General features: G+C 41.7%; 1 protein-coding gene across 1 annotated transcript in view; it reads right to left on the reverse strand.

Annotated features, from left to right (window-relative positions):
- The window catches only part of aff2 (AF4/FMR2 family, member 2), a 181,427-nt gene that overhangs the window by 58,201 nt on the left and 104,511 nt on the right, over positions 1 to 18,715 (reverse strand). The window contains exons 9-13 of the mRNA XM_039813457.1: positions 10,400 to 10,517; positions 8,140 to 8,242; positions 7,886 to 8,036; positions 7,003 to 7,218; positions 4,920 to 5,127 (exon numbers count right to left, since the gene is read on the reverse strand). Coding sequence (XP_039669391.1) covers positions 4,920 to 5,127; positions 7,003 to 7,218; positions 7,886 to 8,036; positions 8,140 to 8,242; positions 10,400 to 10,517 — 796 coding nt within the window. The remainder of the gene's footprint in view (positions 1 to 4,919; positions 5,128 to 7,002; positions 7,219 to 7,885; positions 8,037 to 8,139; positions 8,243 to 10,399; positions 10,518 to 18,715) is intronic.

Raw genomic sequence — 18,715 nt, forward strand, 5'->3', positions numbered from 1 at the left:
ATCAAAATAGTCCCTCAGATGTTGAATGCTTGATTTTAGATGTGAAATCATCAATGATTGTTGTTTGAGACCAAAAGAAGTAAGTCGCAGAATCGACATGAGAAAGCAACTACACAGGTAGACGCAGCCAAGAAATTACTGCTAACATTCCACTCGCTTGGCAGACAAGCGGCAGTTTTTCTCAAACTTTTGGAGTCATTCCAACGCATGTTGCCATCTGCATAATCCATTTTCAAACAAACGCCAGGTTTGCTTTTGTTAAAAAAAGAAAAGAAAAACTGTCCCCTGTACTATAATGGGACTGCTGACAAAAGCTATTCCTTTCTTGAGCAGAAGTTTCAGCAATGTTTTCTGGAAAGATCTTCTCCTCTCACTGTCGACACCAACGTTAGCGGTCCTGCCAGCTGTTCTGCACAGCTACGGCTGGCAGCGGATCAAATGTCGTGACAGCACCCACAGCACAGGTGGAGTTTTTCAGCTTGGTGCAGGTGTAGACTTAGGCTACGTTCAGAGCAAAAAAAAAGCGGTCCAGTGATTTGCTGCAGTGTTGTGCGGCGGTGGGAGCGTCACATAACAAACAGCCCATTAGTGCGACATATTGTTGTGTTATTAAACCCCTCAATATGGCACAAGTAAACGTTATATTTCACAATAACCGTTTTCCGTCAGCTCTTTTATAGATTTGGACGTTTTCGACCGTACTTGAAGGCAGCTTTAATCCCAGTGTCGTCTTCCTGTTGACCATGAACTTGTTGTCCTTCTGGGTAAAAATTTTAAATGATTTTTATTTCTTTAAATGGCCCTTTTTTTTCGACGTTTTTCTTGCTTTTTTCAACGCTTTGTTTCATTAATGGCCAATAATCCTAACTTAAATGACATTATACCTAATTTTTGAGTTTAAAAAAGCAGAAATTATGAATTACTTTGACTAATGGTTAAAGGGGTGATAGAATGATTATATAGGGTATTTCACACTGTTCCTTAAGGTCTCCTAATAGGGTATGTAACATTGGTTGGGCTGAAAATGGCTCACTTGCTATTTTTTGGGCCCTTAACTACCCTGTGAATATGGGTCTATTTGTAACAAGAGCTTGTCTTCCAAATATGGTATTCTCATGAATATTTACATGAGCTGCGCGGTGATTGGTTGAGCGAACCACATAATTCACTTCTGAGACTTTTTTAATGCGAGAAATCAACTATATAAAGCTCAAATATGGGCCGTTTTACGAAAATTGATGGCTAATTGCAAATTTGGTAAGACGTGTCGGACTTTAGGAGCTCCATAACCAGGGCAAAGTCACCGTTTCTGGGTTACTGGACTACCAGGGCTCGGGGCTCCGCAGAGCTGGACGGCTGCCAGCACAACTATAGTATATATACAGTGTGAATTTCGTCACACCACTTATATTACAGCTACCCCAAGGTCTTACAAAGCTAACACTTGTGTCCAATTTCAATTTAATGCCTTTTGTGAATATGAGGGGTTTCGTTAGCTGCTAGTGTCCCTTCAATCCTATGGGTAAAGATCACGGCTAGCTAGCTACACATTTATTTCAACTGACAGTCATATTGGACTGGTCCAACATGTTCTACTAGTTGTACAGGACACAACTTTTCGTTCGCTTCTCTAATTCGTTCCGTTTTGTTGTTTCTATCAATTTTTTCATTTACACTGTCACTCTGTTGAAATATGCACACACATGGTACGTGTACGGTGAAAAAATTCTAAAACGGCTTACTTTTGGCTTCGCTTGGACGACGAAGCCACATACGTGCGTATCGATGATGTCATCGTCACACCCCTCGACCTTTAACGTTATGTAGCTAACGTTAAACATCGCTAAAGTAGCTGACGCTCCAACAGGGACGTAACGTTAATGTTAACTGCTATGGTTAGCTGTTTATAAAGTGGAAGTAGACAACTTATCAACTAGCTAGCTAATCTGTCTGCTTATCAACTCCTTGAACTTTTATAGTAACTTTTTTTTTTAAGACATTGAATCATTGTTGTGATCGATGTTTGTTTGACTGCCGATGTTAGCTAGCAGAGCTAACATTAGCGCGCTATTAGCTGTGCTAGCTGGTGTGCTGCAATTATGTCCGATGGCAGACAGAATTGCAAAATAAAAAGCAGTCCAACAGCACATTATACAATGCAAACAAAGACACGTTTTCTTGCGGCGGCCTTTATAAAATGAGCAGTGGTGAAAGTTTTTATAGTCTAGCATGTTATGATCGGGAGTGACTGAAGACTATGTGTTTCTTCTCCGTTTTTGGTGAATTTCTGTAGCAGAAACAGCGTCACCTATAGGCCTGGAATATGAAGTAGCGTGTTGAGTCATAGACAAATGGATCCGTTTGGACGCACACTTTTTTTGACATGGTTCCAGGGAAGACGGGGGGGAAAAAAGATTGTTTTGGTACGTGTGGACGTGGCCTAAATAGAGGAAAGCACCTGGTACCACAAGTTGTCAGATTATGCAATGCACCTGTCAGGTGCACCTGAATAATGTAGAATCAACCACGATACAACGGATGTGAAATGACAGACCTTCAGAGTTAAGTGTCATTTTTTAAAAGCCTCATAGTGGCATGTGGAATTATTCTTTTGTCCTTTGTTTGATTTTTCTGAAGCGAAGTTGATAAGTAGGCATTAAATAATGAATTAAATGTGAGAATGAACCAAAGTGAAGCCTGTGAGCGTGATTGAGCCTCAGCCGGCTGTTGCAGAAGTGGCACATGTCAGGGTCTGGCACATCACTCTCAGGGCTGTTTCCTAAGGGCTCCTGCACACTGCCTGCGTGGTGCGAGCGTGTCAGCTGCGTGGCATGTCCGTTTTTATTTCGGCTCCCATGGTAACAGGTTTGAGCTTGCACACTGCCTGCGAGACACGCACGTCTCAGGCCCTGCTCGAGCCGCAGCGAAAACGCGTGCATGCTAGAAAAAGGACTGACGCCTATTTTTCACGTGACACGCAAGCGCGTTGGAAGCGTTTCCAGGCAAAATAGAATACAAAAAGATGTTTATATGTCATTTTGACACAAATACATTTCATAAATGACATTTTCATGTTTTTGACATAAATGCAGATATAAATGTAATTTAAAAAAATAATAATAAATAATTATTGATTTTCAACAAAATATTCTGTAGCCTATTTTGCCGTCAATACTGCTGACGTTGTGTTGGTTGTAATCAAATCAGTATATATATATGTTTAACATGAAGTATACTACTGCTTGAGTGCATTTTATCAATGGGAAACATCCATGTGTACAGACAAGGCTAGCAGCAGCAGCAGCAGCGCCGCGTCAGACATGTTTCTGGTGTGCAAATGCCAGGCAGCCGCCACGCAACAGAAACGCCACGCTCACGCCACGCCACGCCACGCCACGCAGGCAGTGTGCAGGAGGCCTAAGCCTGTAAGATGAGCGGCCGTTAGCTAATTGTTGATGCCCCGATGCATTTTTCTTTGTTTCAGCATTATGACTGGCAGTCTGTTGATTTCCCTAAGTGTTTTATTAAGCATATTTTTTTTCAGAATGGCAGCATAAAAAAACTGAAAGTAAATGTGTTTTTCAAAGCAAACAGATGTTATGATGGGAGACACCGGTGTCATAAAGTTCAAATAAAGATCAAAACATGGCACATCCTAAAATAAATTCTGGAGTATGTTGTGTGAAATGGTTCACTTCTTTTGTTCTTCCAAAGATAAGCGTGTGGATTCATCTCTCTCAACTTTACTTCAGCGGATTTTTCTCTCGAGCTTCATTAAGTCGACATTTACAGGATTTTTTATGACTATGGACTTATATACAAACTACTAACAATATCCTGTGGAGTCTTTGTTGACAATGAAATTTTGACCTATTGATGTTTTCATTTGAATTTGGTGTTATTAAAGCTTTAGTGCCATTGCCAAACGAGTTGCTCCAAAGCTAATTAAGACCAGCTCCACACAACTCTCTCTGGATTTCTCAGTATGGCTATGTTCAGAAGATTGTGGCGTCCGGCGATTTTCGTGCAGAAACTCGAGATAATTCCCTCTTCTAAAGGGTCCACCATGTTTTTTTGATCCTCCGTGTCCTCCTTGGCTACTAGCACCTGCGTGGAGGAGGATGGGGTGGGGGGGCTTGTATCACGTGGACGCGCCAGCAGTTTTGTTGTCATTGCTTTGAATTCCTCATGGGGGTGACAGAAACTACACACTATAGCTTTAAATTAATTTTATTTAGAAAAACACCACTTTCCCTATTTAATGATAATTTCATCTTCTGTAGCCATTCATGATGTTATACAATCCTCCTTTTCCATTTGTCTACTGTACTGTCTACATTATGACTTTCTTTCTTTCTTCCCCCTGAAACTCTCTAATCTTCATAAAACCACAGAGTGTTCACTCATTATAGGTTGAGACAACGGTCACTGGTTTCAGTTCTCTTGGACTCCCTCTCTTGCTTTCCATATTTCGATAAAACCAGTCAGTGTTGAGCCATAATAGTTGTGTAATAATACAGTTTTCATCCCGTGGAATTTTATGGCTTTGACAAATCATCCGGAGACAATAAGGGTGTAGCGATCATTACAGGATACACGGACAGTGTTACATGTGTGCAGCCCTCGGTTTGAAACGGTTTCTTTGCATATTCCAGATGTTGATGACATGAAGTGTCCCAAGGTGCTTGTGTCATGCACTTCTTCCATGAGGAAGTCATTTGAATGAAAAAGGGATTGTTGGATTAGCATCCTAGCAGTCATAAATAATTACAGGATTAATTTTGAGAGATTAGTATTATTACGAGCAACGAAGCCATCACTGAGAAGAAATATGAAGAAACTCTCTTATGTAGAGAGTTTCTCCCCCCCCCCTCCCACACACAAACACACACATGTGTATCCCACCCACAGAAACTAACCTGGTTTACAGTGACAGCAGGTATTGGCACGGGGGTTTGCTGTAGAGCCGCTGGTGGAGTCACTGTGTTGCTGTTTGAGTTGGTGGCACTGCGAGGTTCTTTCCTGGGGGCGGTCTTCCCACTGGGGGGTTTGCTTCGTGGCCTCAGGGGGTTTTGAAGCTCCACGGAGGGGGGGGGAGGCAACAGGTCCTTCTCCCTAGCTGCAGGGCTACAGTGAGAAAACACGAGGAAGCGTCACAATCCGTGTTAGATTCACCCTTGAGCAAGGCACCACTACTGTCGTGACACTGACAAACAGGAGACGATAATGCTTGCCTTTGCCAGCTGCGGGGGGGCTGTAGTTTTCTTTCATTAAAATGAAAGAAAACTACAAGACAGCATGAAATAATTGAAAACAGCATGCATTCCAGCCAAACTTGCTTGGATGTGAGAAAGCTTCAAAATGGAAAAGGGGAAGGGAAGAGAGAGTAAAAGAATAAAGAAACCAAGCTAGGAAGTCTGTGTTTTCCTTCCAATTAGCCTAACATCAAGCTGAGCAGCCAGTTTGGCGTGGCATCTACTCAATCGGAGCATTTTTCACAACAGATGTGGGAGTGACAGTGTTCAGTGGATAGCTGCCAAAAAGCTCGGCGATCCACTGGAGCCTCTGTACGCTCTCCATACTAAATGACAGTGCTGCCTTAACAGTAATTGTAATCGTTTTACCAATAACAAGTGACATGTAGCTTGTAATGTATAAGTTAATAGTCAAGAAATAAGATTTGTTCTTCATTTTTAAAAGAACTAGTGCAGTGCCCGTTCATAGCGTGCCTGTTTGGAACCAGACCGATTGCTTGGCCTGTGTTCTCCAGAACCATTGTACTTATATACTACTGACTTACTGTGTACTTTCTACTTCAGAGGAAAAACATTGTACTACATTTACCTGATGGAGAAATGTTACTGCTTACAGAAGATTCAGATTTTACTCCCAAAATATACAAATTTACAGCTCACGGCAACTTAACGCGATAGAGCGTCCGGCTTTTGTTTGATATCTAGTGTCGCCAACTTTATTGAGTTTTCTCTGAGCGAAATGCTCTGAGCAAATTCAAGATGCCCTTTTGTTGTGAAGAGTAGACATGGAAGAAGAGAAGCCAGCGTTATACCAGCATTTTTTTTTCTCTCAACTTTTATTGTGTGGCCCCTTAGTTTTATTCATATTTATTCATATTCAACACTGTCCAAACAGCAAGTTCATCGGGTACCCAGCAATACACCCGCCAAGTGTAAAGTAGATCGGTGGAACGATTCTCGAGATATTTGAAAGACAACAGACACACACGCACACGTACAGAGGTTTCTCAATTTATAGTTAGATAAGCTAAGCTAAGAGGTCATGAAAGCACTAAAAGACTAAATAGTTGGCTGAGAAAGGGCTGGGCCTCAGGTTCAAGGCCATTTTGACTATGCAGCCACCACCTGGTACAGCAGTTCTCTGTGACGCATCAAAAAAAGCTTACTAGGGTTGTATCCAAATGACCTCCTCATACACATCTGGACCTGGCAAGTATAAAGTCTTATTTTCTCACAGTAAAAAAAATAATATATATATTGAAATAGGTCTCCCATACAAAATGTTAAATAATGTAATTTCTGGTTATTGTTAATTTTTATCAGTGATTACCACTAATAAATACTAATCATTTTACATTTTAAATGAATAATATGTAAGTATGAGCAATGTCTGTGCGATGTTATCCCTATGGAATGTCTTTGTAAACAACCCATGTAACTCCTAATATTATTTTACCTTTCGTATTAATTCTGATGTTTTGATATTGTATGTAATTTTTGTTTAGGCTTTTTTCTTCTTTTTTTTCTCTCATTCTTTCCTTTTTTTGTATTTTAGTTTCTTTCTATTTTAATTGGAGTATGCATTGGAGGTTGCCCAGAGACCATCACATCTTTGATTGATTATGTGTATATTAATCTGTAGTATTTGTACATGTGTAACCCAATAAACTAAACTAAAACTAGGTCTATAAGTAATCAACTAAGCCAAGATGTTAAAGGAGGGAGGGGGTTGTCCTCCCTCCCTTACCTATGCTGATTCGTTCTGCTCCATGTCTGGCTCGGATTATCCTCCACACTGTTGGACCTCTCCGTCCGTCTGGGCTGTTTTTTCCCCGTGGTGATCCTCCTCGGGGTCGGGACCTCTGGCCCTGACAACAGGCCCGGTGACATCCTCATCTTTGGCCTCTGGCCCTCCCCCGAGGCCTTCTGGCTGAGCTTGGCCTTGGCCTTCTCTCTGCCTGGGCTGTGGGAAGCAGGAATTGATTTGTCTTTTTATGGTTAGACACATTTTTGTCAGTTGTTGCCTACAGCAGTGGTGGAATGTAACTAAGTACATTTACTCAAGTGCTGTAATTCAGTACGAATTTGAGCTACTCATGCCACTTTCTACTTCTCCTCCGCTACATTTCAGAGAGAAATATTGTACTTTTTACTCCACTACATTCATCTGACAGCTTTAGTTACTAGTTACTTTACACATTAAGATTTTTGCACACAAAACACACGTAGTTTATAAAATTGTATGTTTTATTTTAAATTAAACTACCCATCAATATACAGGCCTACAAGTAGAGCAGAAATGATCAGACGATCAAACGATTGTTTGACAGAACTGTTTGGATCGTTTCCAGCTTCTAAAATGTGAAGATTTTTCCGCATTAAGTACTTTTACTTTCAATACATTTTCCTGATGATACATACGTTTACTTAAGTAATATGTTTAATGCCGTTTAATGTGGCATTAGTACTTTTACTTAAGTAAAGGATCTGAATACTTCTTCCACCACTGGCCTACAATTTGACTGATCCTTCTGTCAGTGTGGAATTCATTCATTTACTATTTCATCCAACAGATGTATTTAACAAAGCTATTTTGGCAAATTTCCAACACATTCAGTTGTAGCTCCTACCAGAAGGCTCCCCTTGTATCCTTGTGTTCCACCGTTGGTGCAGCTGGAACAGGGGTGCTGCTGGATCCGCAGGGCTTGGTCTTGGCGGCCGCACCCACTCCTGGTGCTCCATTCCCTGGAGAGAAAGTCCCCGGACCCTGGGTAACGGAGCCTGGCCAGAAGAACATTGGATCAGAAAATGTATTCCAGATCAAAACAGATTCTTTATTTAATTTTTATGAAATACCACAGTAGATGTAACCGTCCATACCAACCTGTGCCATGTTCTTTCTGTGGGGGAACCAGGGGTTTGGTTTGAGCTTGGACCTTGTTCAACCAGCTGTCCAGCTGCCACTTGTTGGCAGAGGGGGGCTCAGGCTACATGGAAAAAAACTTCAGAAGTCAATACACAACACCTCCATTTTATTAGGATGGTAGTAGTCTCGCATTGCCAGACCTTTCTCCACAGCACTGAGGAGGAGAAAAACATGCTCTGCAAATCAGCCTCGGAAGGAACTTGTTTTGGTGGAACATGTAGCCTGGGAAAACCCTGAAGAACTTCCGGCAAATTTGAGATTTGCTCTGCAAGTCCGTCTGGCCAAGAGCCCATTCAAGCCCATTTCCAATACTTCCAAATCGAGGCACCAATCACAAACGTTGAAGCGGGCTTTACACGATGACGATAGCGCAGCGACGGCGAGCAGCTTTTTGTTTACATTCAACATGACGGCCACCAAAGCGCAGCAACCCGTTGATGCCGCCGTCGCTGCTACGTCACCCGGATTGTTGGTCTGATTGGTTGAAGGTCTATCCAATTGCGCCCAGAGGCATTTGAGCGGCGTCCGTTAGTGACGCCTCTTTGGAAATGAGCTGTGAATGAATGAATTATGTTACGTGAAATGAATGTGTTACGTGCTACTACATGGTTTTCTTCCTCTTTTTCTGCATGTCTCTCTCTCTCTTGCTCTCAGTGGGTATGACGGCATAAGCCTTTGAATCCAGGCAGCGTTGAGCCATTAAAATAATGTGATAAATAATTGTATAATTCAGCTCTCTGCAGTTGGAGTTTTATGGCTTTTAGAACACCGCCAAGAGACCGTGGGAAGAGACCATTTAATGTACAGGCAGTCAGACACACTGAAGAAAATAGTGGTGAATCAGAATGAACAAAGAAAAGCCAGTGAAAGTGCATCTTTGTGAAATGTAAACTAAATCCGAGGCACTTGTCAGAGCTGGAGACACATAGGACACTGAATATAGTTTACTGCCAATTGTTGAATGATTGCTTCATGATTGGGATTTCTGTAACAAAAGTTAATGTTACCTCAAAACCTGACTCCAGTAATGATTGGTTGTCTCCGACCTGGGGCTAGAAATATGCAGTTGGCAACTGTATTGACTTTTAATTGAACAGGTAAAATTGGTTAATATTTTTTCTTTTTTAAAAGAAAATTTTTTGGGGGCATTTTCGGCCTTTATTTTGACAGGACAGCTGAAGACATGAAAGGGGAGAGAGAGTGGGAATGACATGCAGCAAAGGGCCACAGGTTGGAGTCGAACCTGGCCCTGCTGCATCAAGGAGTAAACCTCTACATATGGGCGCCCGCTCTACCAACTGAGTACCCTGGGGAAACCCTGACGAACTTCCGGCAAATTTGAGATTTGCTCTGCAAGTCCGTCTGGCCAAGAGCCCATTCAAGCCCATTTCCAATTTTTCCAAATCGAGGCACCAATCACAACCGTTGAGGCGGGCTTTACACAATGACTGTAGCACAGCGACGGCGAGCAACTTTTTGTTTACATTCAACATGACGGCTACCGAAGCGCAGCAACCCGTTGATGCCGCTGTCGCTGCTATGTCACCCGGATTGTTGGTCTGATTGGTTGAAGGACTATCCAATTGCACCCAGAGGCATTTGAGCGGCGTCCGTTGGACACTCTCAGTTAAAACTGAGAAGAGTCTGGTGTCACCGAGGCTACCAACTGAGCTATCCGGGCGCCCGGTTATATGCAATTTTAAGTTGCGTGTTCTCATATTGCTAGAACTATCTGCTCAGTGCTACTGTATATCAGTGCTGGAGTATGGTCTGGCTACACCGCTTATCTATTCTGTGATAGGGGGGTAATTACAGTGTTTGGTGTTTTAAGCCCCCAACGTCGTCTTCCATGTAGCGCTGCCTGGAAGGCACTAGGATTAGGCAATGGTTAGGGTTAGGGTTAGGTGCCTTGAAGTAGACGGTCGCAGCGCTGCCTTGAAGTCGATGTTGGGGGCTTAAAACACCATCGAGCCATAATTATATACAAATATACACTTATTTTTTACATTTCGCAATCCATTATACATAATATTCAATATTATTGCATTAGAGATTTTTCACATTTGTTACACAGCTGTTTCCTTTTACAAAAAACAATGAATTTGGCTTGTTTCTTCACGTAAAAATAAAAGTTTCCTTAAGTTACCCATTCCATGCATTTCACCCACAAACTCATGTTATTCACTGTGTGCACACAGAGTTTCACTTGTCATCCTACCTCTGGAGTGTGTGTGCGGGAGGCCCGATTGTACTCGCTGTCGCTGGAGCTGCTCTCTGATTCGTCTGTGTCCGACTCTGAGCTGCTCTCTGATTCGCTGCTGCTCCCCGATGCTCCACTACAGAAGAGAGAAAGAAAGATTTATTGTGTTTTATGTGCTTGTATATGAAATTATTTAGAAAATCAAAGGATCATTTCTTTCCAAATCCATTGTGACAAAACCACCAATGGACTCAAGTCTATCTGTAACGTGAGAGTACTCTGCTCCGCCCTCTCCGCAGACGATTTGACGCACTTGCATGATGGCCGTACAGCGCATCGAGACAATGAACGGAACATAGAACTCATTAGCGCACCAATATTCACTCACATGCACATATAATAACTTATAATCACACTAAGGTATGTAGGCCAACAGTATTAATGTATAAAATATCAGAAATGAAAGTGAAACTAACCACACAATTTGTCCGACTATAAAAGTTGTGTCCTGCGACAGGACTCCCGTATGTTTGCTATACGCTATATTAATAAGTTGGTGTGAACCCATAAAGGGAGTTGGACAATTATTTTTTGATTTATTGATGTGGATGTAAAGTAGTCAGTACAGCTGCTGTATTTCTGGTGTAAGCTTTACAATTAATTATTTTTGCTTTACTTTGAACCAACTGGTACCTGCGAGGTAAGTTTGTTTACGTCTTCTTTGGACTAAGAAGCTGAGTACTGGCCTAGTCATCCTGGGTAATGGCCTATCACTGCATGTTGTGGTTACAATTTAAAAAGTATATGTATGAATCTTACTTATACTTTTATAGTAAATAATTGAATTCCTGCCTCACATAGCATATAACTTCACAATACTGAATTTCCCCTACTAATCAATTGCTAGCTACTGCTGATTTCTACTTTAAAATGCTTTTTCATTTTTTTTTTTATAATATTGTTTTGCAGTGGAGAACCTGCGTGTTTCTAGACAGTTCACAACCCATTGTTATAGAAATACTCTGGACGACTTCTGGATGCATGAAGGTTCGGGAGACTTTGTTGACTTATACAGAAGCATTTAATGAACTCGATCGAGGAGAAATGAGGCAAACAGTACAGTTTAATCACAATGTGTTATCGTGTAGTGCCATCCCCAACTCAAATTTGAGGTGCCTCTGTCTCCCCCAGATGCATACATCTCTTGCTCAAGCAGTCAAATTTGTTATGCCAAGATATTGATGGCGCCAAAACAAAAGATGCTCACCTAAAACCTAGTTGAGTCTATCCAGGGGCGATTCTAGGATCAGACCTTTAGTGAGAATGTGACACGGTGCATTGCAAAAGTGTTATACGCCACCCCCCCCCCGCCACCTCAACCAAAGGTGAAAGTCTGGCACAGCCTCCTCCGATTGGCCAACACTACGTTTCTGTTAACCCTTTCTAACAGGTGCATAGCATCGGAGACCGACACACAGGATATTAAACCTGTTTCAAGCCCTTTGAACCTGTAATTGTTTGTCCTCTGTCACTAACAGACACGTTCGCAAACTCTAACTTGAAGCACTAAAATTGATTTTTTTTAAAAGCTTTGATCCTCCCTAAAAGGGGTCTAAAATCTCCAATGAGTCTATCTCTCTCTGGGATGTACTGTATGTTAAAGTGTGTCAGGCCCCCTTTACCCTGTTTCCACCGTCCTCCAAAAGGAGACAGTCCTGGAACAAAACATTCCCATACCACGCAGCTGCCTAGACTCCCTTAATCAGTAGAGACACAAACATATATTCACAAATGAACAGATTTGGTGATTAGAGTCTGGCCGAATATTCTCGTCCCCTGGCGTGTGACCAAGGAATGCCCTTATGTTGTCCAAGTTATCCCTTTTGTCTCATCATACCACGACATGCTGTTACTGCAAATTCCACCACACACATAGCATCTTACTCCTGCACTACCTGCTGTTATTTCCTGTGGTAAAGTTGGCAAGTTGGCACAACCTGCCTTGCTGCTCTGAAAATCTCCTCTATGCTCCAGCCCACTGAAACAAAACACACATCCTCACCACAAACGTAAAGCCAATGCATTAATCTCAATCATGGACTTGATTTAGAGGCGTGGGGAGGGGGAATTATCTCCACTGTTATCCCAAAAAAACGTCAAGATCATTCCCTCGTCTACTCCAACTGCCTCAATTAGCAGAACGTATCATCAAACTCTTAAGTAACACAGAACTCTCACTAAGCTGTATAAATGAATCTCTGTAATCTTTGTTCATCTGTTTTGTCTCTCATTTCACCAGTTCTTAAAAAGGATAACAATTGCCAGCCACCCTGTCATGGTTTCAATAAAAATGACACAGAATATAATAAATGGCTATTAATGAATGCATAAACACAGCGTTTTGAACCTGATTAATTTGCATTTGTCTCATTCATGCTGCTTTGGTTGGCCTTGTGTTCATCCATCCTTCCACGGTGCTTTGAAATGGCCTCCTAGAGGCAACACACCCGCTCGTCCCAACTTAAGAATACACACAAACGCACACACGCGCACAAATTCCAATTATGTGAAGTTCTCTCTGTGTGTGTGTGTGTGTGTGTGTGTGTGTGTGTGTGTGTGTGTGTGTGTGTGTGTGTAATTTCAGTTCAAGGCTGCCATCACAGCCGGCACCAATCTGTGTGAGCAGTCAAGCAGCAAATCCATCAACTGTTCCTGAGGCAACACACACTCACACACACACACACGGTTACAGATACTGTATAAATGCAGTGTCCCCCGTTTTTCTTCTATCATTACTCATCTCTTCTCTTTGTCTCTCCCTCCTGTCTCTTTCAATTTCAATTAAATTGTCACCTGACTTTTCTCTATTAGCATCACAGTTGAAACAATATTGGCAAAGCATCGAGTTAATCTCCATGTATACGTGTTTGTATGTGTGTTTCAGTCTTCCCTTTGCAGACCCTCCTCCATGCAAACACTGCCAGTTGTGTGTTTGCGAATTAAAGTGGCTTCATAAACTGTTAGATTTAGATTCAGATTTTGCTAAACAATGCAAAGTGTCTACAGAGAATAGCAAGATCTTGTCTGTCGGAGTTTGAATTTTTGTTTCATTGCCGTTCATTGCCCTCTGCTGTCATTAGCCTCAAGTTTTCTTTCTGGCTTTACAGGCACAAGCTGGAAAGAAACCTTGAGGCTAATGACAGTAGAGGGATACGGGAGGGCCTGAAGCAGATTACTAACTATACAAGTACAGCGCCAGTGGTCAGTGACGATCCGAAGCTTCCTGACAGGCTTAATGAGTTTTATTGTCGCTTTGACAGATACCATGCCGATGACATCACGTAACCCCAGCCCTCCTTTTGTAATAGAGGAGGATGAGGTTAGGCTCCTACTACAAAGGCAGAACTGCAGGAAAGCTGCAGGTCCTGACCTAGTATCCTCCGCTACTATCAAGCACTGTGCAAATGAACTTGCCTCACAGACATATTTAACTGGTCTCTGAGGGAATGCACGGTCCCTCAATGTTTTAAGTCCGCTGTCATAATTCCTGTGCCCAAAAAACCAACATTAGTTGCCTGAATGATTACAGACCTGTAGCAGTAACATCTGTTATAAAGAAAATATTTGAGAGAATAGTATGTAAAGGTCTGTTCAATGGGGTCAGGTTAGACCCCATTGGACATTTGCATACAGGGCAAACAGGTCCGTTGAGGATGCTGTATCCCTATGTCTCCACTCCATTCTACAGCACCTTGAGGCCCCAGGCAACTATGCAAAGGTCGTCTTTATAGATTATAGCTCTGCTTTTAATACAATTTTACCCAGTAAACTTTTTCAGAAACTTCAACAAATGGGGGTCCATATTTCCTTATGTCACTGGATCTTGGATTTCCTATTGCAGAGAACACAAGTGGTCAAAATCAGTAATAACATCTCTAATGTCAAGCACATTAATACTGGTGCCCCCCAGGGGTGTGTTTTATCACCTCTTCTATATTCGTTGTATACTAATGACTGTACATCACATACTGATTCTGTTAAAATGTTCAAATTTGCAGATGATACAACGGCGGTGGGGTTGATTTCTGGGGATGATGATGTTGCCTATAGAAATGAGGTCCTCTCACTGATTGAATGGTGTTCCAACCACAACTTAGAGTTAAATGTCTCCAAAACTAAGGAGCTAGTGGTCGACTTCCGCAGAAGCGTGAAGCCGTCCCAGCCCTTGTACATCAATGGAGAAGTGGTGGAGCGGGTGGACAGTTTTAGGTTTCTAGGCACAACAATATCATCATCTTTAAAATGGGATGATAACGTTACCAACATTACCAAAAAAGCCCATCAGAGGCTTTTTTTTCTTCGCCAGTTGAGGAAATTTGGGGTAGCATGTGATCGGATGTTTCAGTTCTACCGAGCCGCCATCGAGAGTGTCCTTACTTTTTCTGTTACTATCTGGTACGGAAACTCTACTGTCCAGCAGAGGTTGCAGTTGGATAGGATAGTCAACACAGCCTCAAAAATCAATGGCTGCAAACTCTCCCCCATTTGTGAGATCTACGAGGCCCGTATCCACCGGAAAGGCCTAAAGATCCTACAAGATGAGACTCACCCTGTAAACTCCCTTTTCACCCATCCTCCCATCAGGGAGAAGGCTGAGAGCTATTAAGACAAGAACCTCCCGCTTTCTCAACAGCACATACTGCAGCGCCATTAAATCTCTAAACAGCTCTCCATCTCTGTACCAGCACCTCATGAAAAAAGGTTCCCCTAAGGTGCCTGTATAAATTGTACATTTCTTCACACCGGTTTTCTATTATTACTTTTTATGGCACCCAATCTAGCGGTATTTTATCTATTTATTGCAAAGTTGTGGATTTGTGCTATGCATTCCTATGCAACGTGTCACTTTAAACTTGACATCTGTATTTTTAAGCCTCCTGGACTTTCATCCAGGTATGTAGTGATTGGTGTCCCCTTTTTTATCTGCCTGTGTTAAGTGTGATCCCATGTGGGATACCATATGTGTATATATTAGCTCTATGTTTTTTGGTGTTGTATTGTGTTGATGTCCTGTCATGAGCACACTGAAGCAAATTCCTAGCAACTTGCACCGAGTTGTATGGCAATAAAGTATTGAATCTTGAATCTTGTTGCCGGCTGGTAAATCAGCATCGCACTAAACCAAGAACTGTAATCAGATATACGATTCCCATTAAGGAAGTTACTGCTCATTACATTCAGCTTTCTCTCCAAACAGGAAGATTTAAATTTCTCTCATTCACATTCCTTCTAAATAACCTGCAGGCAAGGGGAAGGAATTACAACAGGAGAGCTAAAGACAAGGCTGTAAGAGTAACATCTGTCACGTTAAGATCTGATCATCCTAAAATTGGCATTCATTCACTGATTTGTTTGCCACTTAGGGACAACACAAACTGTGGTGTCCTTAAATACGAATTTACATAGTCAAATCTGATCGGTGAAGTCTGTTTATTTTTATGCTCATTGATCAATATTCACATTTATGACCATGGCTTCCATTTTTTCCAAACAGACAAAAGACCCATTTCATGTGGTTATAAGCCTCATGGATGGGCATGAAGGAGAATGCTACAGCTTTTAGGATGAGGCCATTGTCATCTATTCATATGACGGTAATGTGTTAGCGTGGACAGGAACCCATGTCTCTTTTAATTGCTCTGGGAGTCCTGTTGTGAATGCAAACATAACTGGCATTTCTTGCAGGGATGCACCGAATCCAGGATTCGGCTTCGGATTCTGCCGAATATTGGGCTTTTTGACTGGGTACGGTTTCTCCTGAACCTTAGAATTTTTTTCCACCGAACCGAACCCTACGCTTGCACTAGGCGCGCTACGCTGGTCGCCGTAATGACGCCGCCATTGATTACGGGAAGGTGTTTACGTAGGTGGAGCATTCAACGCAGTAGGCTGTGAGAAAGTGAAAATGGAACTCGTGAGCAGAAAAAGTGTTGTTTGGCAGTACTTTCAGTCAAAAGAAGGCGATTTACGTCCAGCTACATGTTCTATTTGCAATGACGATTTGTCTCGTGGTGGCAAAGACCCGAAACAATACACAACCTGGCCGCTGTTAAACCATTTGGTCTGAAACATCCGAAAGAATACGAGTTGTGCATGAAGGAATCTACAGACAGCAGCCAAAATGCAGCAACTTCAGGTACGGCAAAGGAAGGATAGTCACTGTTTACTTCATTAATGTGTTAACTGTGTTAATGGAGTGAGGACGGGAGTAGGATTCGGTTTCGAATTCGGCAGAATCTTAACCAGTGGATTCGGTATTTGGCCGAACCCCAAAAATCTGGATTCGGTGCGCCGCTAATTTCTTGCCTACACAACTTGTTAAGTTATGTTAGGTTTAGTTTAGTAGGATCATGGTTTGGGTTCAAATACTAATGTTGGTGGCGTTAGTTGAGAATGTTACGTAAGGAAGATTATGTAAGAAAGTTAACTTAAGTAGCCCACATAAGTTAAAGAAAGTCAAAGTTGGCATTTGGTTTTACACAGGACATGAAGAGCGCTCACCCGGGTCAAAGTCCTGTGTTGGTGTGACCCATCCACCACCCAACCTTCCTCCTTACTAAAGAGTTTCGGTCTTTTATGACTACTCCCTACCCTCGTAGCTCTTACTCCATCATTTAACAGCACTGTAGTTGAGCAGATGCTCTGAGAGTCAACATTGACACGGATGGGTGATCCAGCTTACCAATGGACGATAAAGAGCAAAATTAGCATTTATTCTGTTTTGGTGCCTACCAACTCATGAGAAAAATGTGCCACCTTTCACATCAAACAGGGTCATTAGAGTTTTGGTTGTTTAAGCATACCATATTGCCATGTGCACATGTTGTAGAAAGGAATAATACAATTTCTTTGGTGGTTAAAAAAATGTGTTTCTGAAATCACTCGTATCAAATCAGCCGTAAAATGACAGTTTGAGACATTTATCAATCATCATCAGGAAGTAGTGGAAATACAAAAGATGCTACTTTCAATGTTCCATTGTTGGAGTTTTGGAGGGCCCTATATCGTGCAATTGCACACGCACATGCACTTTAATTCAGATTTGTCCAATGATCTTGGGGGGTTGTTTTAAAAGTACAATATCTATTTTCTACTGGACTATAATACATGTTCATCAGCTGCTGTCACTGCCTAAAACGCAAAAAAAAAAAGATGTAATCCGGCAAGTTATACTGTATGTTAAAGTCACTGAGATATGACATTTCTTGGATCAGGATTGTCAAACACTTTTATTAATTATTTTTAGAGATGCCAGACAGATGGCGATAAGAGACATATCCTGGACTTATGTCTAGGGCTGTTTTTAAATGTCCCTTATTGTCTTTAAAGCATCTTTTGATATATAACTAAAGAGAACCCAGATTCATGTGAGTCAGCAGCAGCTCTCTGTTGTAGAAGAGACTCATTACTATTCTTGATTGAAATCCAAAATAAGATATTGACCAGCATTGGGGGAACAACTATAGTATGTAACATTCTTAAACTGACAACTTTTTGAATGTGCAAACAGTTGGAGCCAAACTATTTACAAAAGTTGTATGGTTGTTGAGAACAGCAGCCACTAAGTGTGTTTCCATCCACCTGTTCTTTTGTGCATTTTCCATTTGTGCATGAAAAAACATAAAATATAGTCAGCTTGACAAACAAACACGGGACTTTCACCCAGGAGACTGCTGTTCGTGTCCCGTGTGACTCAACAATCAATGTTGACTTATTTTAATTTACGTATGTACTTTAACTTACATCATCATGAACCCAAAGCATCATCTTTTCCTAAACCAAAATTTTTTTTTTTTATTCACAAGGTTAACCGCACGATTAAAGCTTTGACCGTTTCACAACGTGTGCCTGTGCGTTCCGCGGTACGATGACGAGTTGAAACAAACGTAATGCTGGACAAAATATTAGTTTCCCTTGAAACTAATTCATTGAGAATGCAGTTTAGTTGTATGGGAATGGGAGGGTTGTGTGATGAGGAGACTGTAACCTTCTTCTACAAACAGAAACACAATATTTCCATCGCGTTTTAATTCCTTTCAGGTTTGACTGGTGCTCTTTCAATTTCGTCATCTTTGATGCGCCTTCTTTTTCTGCATGGTTTAATGGCTGCTGACTGGAGAATTAGCGCCACCAACTGTTTGTCTCCATCAGCCCAACTCCTAATATTCACATAACCTTAGTGGATGAAGAAATGCTTTATTTTGACATAGGCAGGCCGTAGCCAGGAGTTTAGAAATACTGAGGTCTCAGAACTTTGTCTCGGTTTTCCATCTA

Source organism: Perca fluviatilis, chromosome 10 (assembly GCF_010015445.1).
Source record: "Perca fluviatilis chromosome 10, GENO_Pfluv_1.0, whole genome shotgun sequence".
Lineage (NCBI taxonomy): Eukaryota > Metazoa > Chordata > Actinopteri > Perciformes > Percidae > Perca > Perca fluviatilis.